The sequence below is a fragment of the Rhinopithecus bieti genome, unplaced genomic scaffold (assembly GCF_001698545.2).
Source record: "Rhinopithecus bieti isolate Rb0 unplaced genomic scaffold, ASM169854v2 scaffold_2205, whole genome shotgun sequence".
In the NCBI taxonomy this organism is placed as follows: domain Eukaryota; kingdom Metazoa; phylum Chordata; class Mammalia; order Primates; family Cercopithecidae; genus Rhinopithecus; species Rhinopithecus bieti.
In genome coordinates, this window is record NW_016803673.1 from 198,408 (window position 1) to 203,754 (window position 5,347).

Here is a 5,347-nt window from a genome sequence, read left to right on the forward strand (position 1 = left end):
AGCAAAAGGATATTTACAAATTTCCTTCCTTCCTTCCTTCCTTCCTTCTTTCCTTCCTTCCTTCCTTCCTTCCTTCCTTCCTTCCTTCCTTCTTCTTTCCTTCACTTCCTTCCTTCCTCCTTCCTTCCTTCCTTCCTTCCTTCCTCCTTCCCCTTCCTTCCTTCTTCTTCCTTCCTTCCTTCCTTCCTTCCTTCCTTCCTTCTTCCTTCCTTCCTTCCCTCCCTCCTCCTTCCTTCCTCCTCTTTCTGTTCTGTTCTTTTTTTTTTTTTGAGATGAGTTCTTGCTCTGTTGCCCAGGCTGGAGTGCAATGGCATGATCTGGGCTCACTGCAACCTCTGCCTCATGAGCTTAAGCAATTCTTCTGTTCTCAGCCTCCCAAGTAGCTGGGATTACAGGCGTCCACCACCACGCCTGGCTAATTTTTTTGTATTTTTAGTAGAGATGAGGTTTCACCATGTTGGCCAGGCTGGTTTTGAACTCCTGACCTCAGATGATCTACCCACCTTGGCCTCCCAAAGTGCTGGGATTACAGGCATGAGCCACCGCACCCAGCCTATCCTTTAATTTTTCAAATGGGACAAAGTCTTGTCCTCATAACCATGGGAAGAACCTGTGGGCAGAGGTGTCACTGTGACACTTGCATCATCAAAGGAGCCCAGTGATGTCAGCACCAACAGAAGACTCCAGCGCCAGGAGAGCAGTAGACGGCAGCTGGTTTGTGACGCAACACACAGACCAAAAGATATGATGCTTGGAAGATACCTCTCCTCGTGGGATGGCTTTGGCTACCTCTTTACATCACTCTAACCCAGGGTAAAGGACTTTTAAAGAGGGATCTAGGAGAGTTTGGATGATTGTGGTAAAATCAGGGTTAGGGTCATCCCCTAACCTTGACATCGGAAAAATATTGACAGACAGGCAGCTCATCAACACAGCTAGAAGGGTGCCTAGGGATGATGTTATGGAGGAGGGAATGCTGCTGCAGAGAATCTGGCTAGATGGGCCTGTCTTACCCCATCCACATGGCATTTCTAGTGATCTTGAATTTAAAAGGTGGTCAGTTTCAAATTGCAGAGGCACAAGAACTGGGCCCAACTGAAGTCTGCCGAGGACGGGATTATATGAAGAACTGCCCCCATAGAAATACAATGTGAGCCTCATTTTCTTTCTTTCTTTTCTGTCTTTTCTTTTTCTTTTCTCTCTTTTTTTTTTTGAGACAGAGTCTCGCTCTGTCACCTAGGTTGGAGTGCAGTGGCACAATCTCAGCCTACTGCAACCTCCGCCTCCTGGGTTCAAGCGATTCTGCTGCCTCAGCCTCCTGAGTATCTGGGATTACAGGTATGCACCACCACACCCAGCTAATTTTTGTATTTTTAGTAGAGACAGGGTCTCACCATGTTGGTCCAGCTGGTCTTAAACTCCTGAACTCATGATCCACCCGCCTCAGCCTCCCACAGTGCTGGGATTAGAGGTGTGAGCCCCCGCGCCTGGCTGGTGAGCCACATTTTCAATGTCCAGTTTCCTAGTAGCCACATTACAAACAGTAAGAAGAAACAAGTGAATTAATTTTCATAATTTATTTTTCATTTAACTCACTCTTTCCAGACTACAACACCCAGACTGTTACCATTTCAGTGTGGAATCGATATGAAGTTATGAGTGAGATGGTAAATTCTTTTCTTTCCCACTGTGTTTGACTTTGAGACCCCATGTGTTTTGTACACTTGCAGCTTACCTCATTTCATAGCAGCTGCATTTCACACACTCAGGGACTACACATGGCAAGTGGCTACTTTATGGCTATCAGTGCAGAACTAAAGCATCATGTTTGTTAAATGAGTGTTCAAAAATGAAAATAACTGGGAGGCTGTGGGTGGATCACCTGAGGTCAGCAGTTCAAGACCAGCCTGACCAACATGGTGAAATCCTGTCTTCACTAAAAATACAAACATTAGCTGGGTGTGGTGGCTGAGGCAGGAGAGTTGCTTGAACCCAGGAGGCAGAGGTTGCAGTGAGCCAAGATCCTGCCACTGCATTCCAATCTGGGAGACGGAGTGAGACTCCATCTCAAAAAAAAAAAAAAAAAAAAAAGGAAAATCAGAGAATCAGAGACCTGCATTTTGTGTGGACACACAGCCCAGTGGCGTGCTCCCAATGGGCTTGTAAACCAAATCCCACGTGAAGCCTCCATCACAAACTCAGGCACTGGTGAGAGTCCAGATTTCCATCTTAAAGTCTAATGCTTTTAACTTAGACTTCATTCCCTGTTTACAAGATCTACCTTTGAGAGCACTTGTAAATTTTTCGACCGGCATAGTCTGGGAACAGGTTACTCATCTTATGATCTCAGCGAGGAAGAAAGAATAAAAAGTTGACTTTGGGGACAGAATACATTATCCTAGGTCAAGATGACTTCCTCATCAAGACCTCATTCTGTTTTCACAGACCTGCAGTGGAGAGATTTATTGAGTTTCTTTTATGCAATCAAGGCAGACTTTGATACGAAAAGTCAGAGTGCACGTGAAGCTGGCCCACAAGGAACAGTCAGCCCCAGGCACTTGAAGGAGAAGAGAGGCTTCCCTACTCAAGTCGCTGTCTCCTGACAGCTGAATATTCTAGAAGCAATCTCTAAGGTTGGTGTCCAAGGCCCATACATTAACTCATTGTTAGAAGATGACAAATACGTCATTTTTTATTGATTAAAATCTAATTTTTTTCTCCCTTTTTCCCTAGGAGAGAATGAATTCCAAAAGAATGCTGTTATTGGTTTTATTTGCTTTTTCACTGATGTTGGTTGCGCGTTATTTCAGGTAAATATAAAATATTGATGAATCATGATCTTTAGTGATTGGCAGAGGTGGTTTTAATTTAATTTAGTTTAATTTAATTTAATCTAATTTGATTTAATTTGATTTAATTTTTGAGACAGGGGCTTACTCTGTTGCCTAGGCTGGAGTGCAGTGGTGCCATATTAGCTCACTGCAGTCTTGACCTCCCAGGCTCAAGCGATCCTCCCGCCTCAGCCTCCTGAGTAGGTGGGACTACAGGCACATGTCACCACACACAACTAATTTTTGAAATTTTTTTGTAGAGACCTATGTTGCCCAGGCTGGCAGAGATAATCTAAACTGCTGAGTTTTGTCCAAAGATATCAATACTACTCTCTAAGTAAATCAGAAGTTACTTTGTCTTTGTGGGACAAAGGAAAATATACATATTTTAATTATTTCATTGTTAAACATTCAACAATTATTCACTCAATAGAGTGCCTTCTAGGTGCCAGGCTCTATTCTAGGTGCTGGGGATGCAGTGATAACTAAAGTGCCTGTCCTCAGGGAGCTTCCATTCTATTTAGAGAAGGTAGACAGTAAACATACATGAAAGACAATGCCAGGGATATAATATTTTATAAAACAAGCATAATAAAAAATAAAGGTGAGCATGCCATTTTAGAGGAATTATAAACTGTCTCAAGTTTCCATCTTTGTGTTTAATGTAAAAAAGACTAAAGTCAACCTGTGTCTATGCATATAGAAACGTGTACTAGAGGACACATCTGTAAACCTGCTGATATGGTTTAGCTGTTTTCCCCACCCAAATCTCAACTTGAATTGTGTCTCTCAGAATTCCCACATGTTGTGGGAGGGACCCAGGGGAGGTAATGAATCATGGGGGCCGTCTTTCCTGTGCTATTCTCGTAATAATGAATAAGTCTCATGAGATCTGATGCGTTTATCAGTGGTTTCTGCTTTTGCTTCTTTCTCATTTTCTCTTGCCTGCCGCCATGGAAGATGTACCTTTTGCCTCCCGCTATGATTCTGGGCCTCCCCAGCCATGTGGAACTGTAAGTCCAATTAAAGCTCTTTTTCTTCCCAGTCTTGGGTATGTCTTTATCAGCAGCATGAAAACAGACTCATACATCTGCTAATATTCTCTCATCCAGAAAAACTCAAATTCTTGCTTTCTCTGTACCACTCCTCATGGTCTTCCTCATAAGCAATGCAGTGTTTCCAGAGGCTATTTGAACAGCAGTAGTATCATGAGAGATAATGGTTTTTGAAAATGAAGGCTTTGCACAATATGTAACTGGTAAGGGACTTGTATCCAAAATATGCAAAGAGCTCTTAAAATTCGACACTAAGGAAACAAACACCTGAATTTAAAAATTAAATATTGGCTTTTAAAACATTTAAAAATGAGCGAAGGAGCTGAATAGAATCTCACAAGAGAAGATATACCGATGGGAAATAAGCAAACGCCAAGATTCTCAGTCTCATTTGTCATCAGGGAACGGCAATGAAGACAGGAGATACCACTACACACCCATTAGAATGGCTAACACCCAAAAATCTAAAATCTGAAAACCAGCTTCTGGTGAGGAAGTAGAGCGACAGGAGCACTCATTCATTGCTGGTGGGAATGCAAAATGGTACTCTATAAGACAGCGTGGCAGTTTCTTAGAAAGCTAGACAGAGCTTTACCACGCCATGGAGCAGCTGTGCTCCTAGGCATTTAGCCAACTGATTAAAAAACTTACGTCCACACAAAACCCTACACAAGATGTTTTTTTTTTAAATTTTTTAATTTTTTTGAGATGGAGTCTGGCTCTGTCGCCCAGGCTGGAGTGCAGCGGCCGGATCTCAGCTCACTGCAAGCTCTGCCTTCTGGGTTTATGCCATTCTCCTGCCTCAGCCTCCCGAGTAGCTGGGACTACAGGCGCCCGCCACCTCGCCCGGCTAGTTTTTTGTATTTTTTAGTAGAGACGGGGTTTCACCATGTTAGCCAGGATGGTCTCGATCTCCTGACCTCGTGATCCGCCCGTCTCGGCCTCCCAAAGTGCTGGGATTACAGGTGTGAGCCACCGCACCCGGCCCACAAGATGTTTATAGAAACTCTATTCATAAATGCCTCAAACCACGAACAAACTAGATGCCCTTCAGCAGGTGAATGATAAACAAGCTGTAGTTCATGAAGTGCTCCAAACCAGAAACCAACAGACAACAGGAGAAGGATAAACGTGCTGTGGAATATCACCCAACAGTAAAAAGAAATGAGCTGGCCTGGTGTGGTGGCTCATGCCTGTAATCCCAGCACTTTGGGAAGCCGAGGCAGGTGGATCACCTGAGGTCAGGAGTTTGAGACCAGCCTGACCAGCATGGAGAAACTCCATCTCTACTATCAATACAAAATTAGCCAGGCTATGGTGGTGCAGGCCTATAATCCCAGCTACCCAGGAGGCTGAGGCAGGAGAATCACTTGAACCCGGGAGGTGGAGGTTGCGGTGAGCTGAGATCATGCCACTGCACTCCAGCCTGGGCAACAAGAGTGAAACTCCATCTCAAAAAAA

The 5,347-nt window shown here is 44.0% G+C and overlaps 1 protein-coding gene across 4 annotated transcripts in view; it reads left to right on the forward strand.

Annotated features, from left to right (window-relative positions):
• Positions 1-677: 677 nt before the first annotated feature.
• The window catches only part of GLT6D1 (glycosyltransferase 6 domain containing 1), a 22,499-nt gene continuing 17,829 nt past the window's right edge, over positions 678-5,347 (forward strand). For 2 of the 4 annotated variants that reach the window (XM_017848515.1, XM_017848519.1), the window contains exons 1-3: positions 2,619-2,633; positions 2,734-2,810; positions 3,792-3,844. In XM_017848515.1, the coding sequence (XP_017704004.1) occupies positions 3,792-3,844 (53 nt within the window). In that variant the 5' untranslated portion in view covers positions 2,619-2,633; positions 2,734-2,810. Of the gene's footprint in view, positions 814-833; positions 1,151-2,445; positions 2,634-2,733; positions 2,811-3,791; positions 3,845-5,347 lie in introns of those variants that run through there. The other 2 variants (XM_017848501.1, XM_017848507.1) reach the window with 2 other exon arrangements.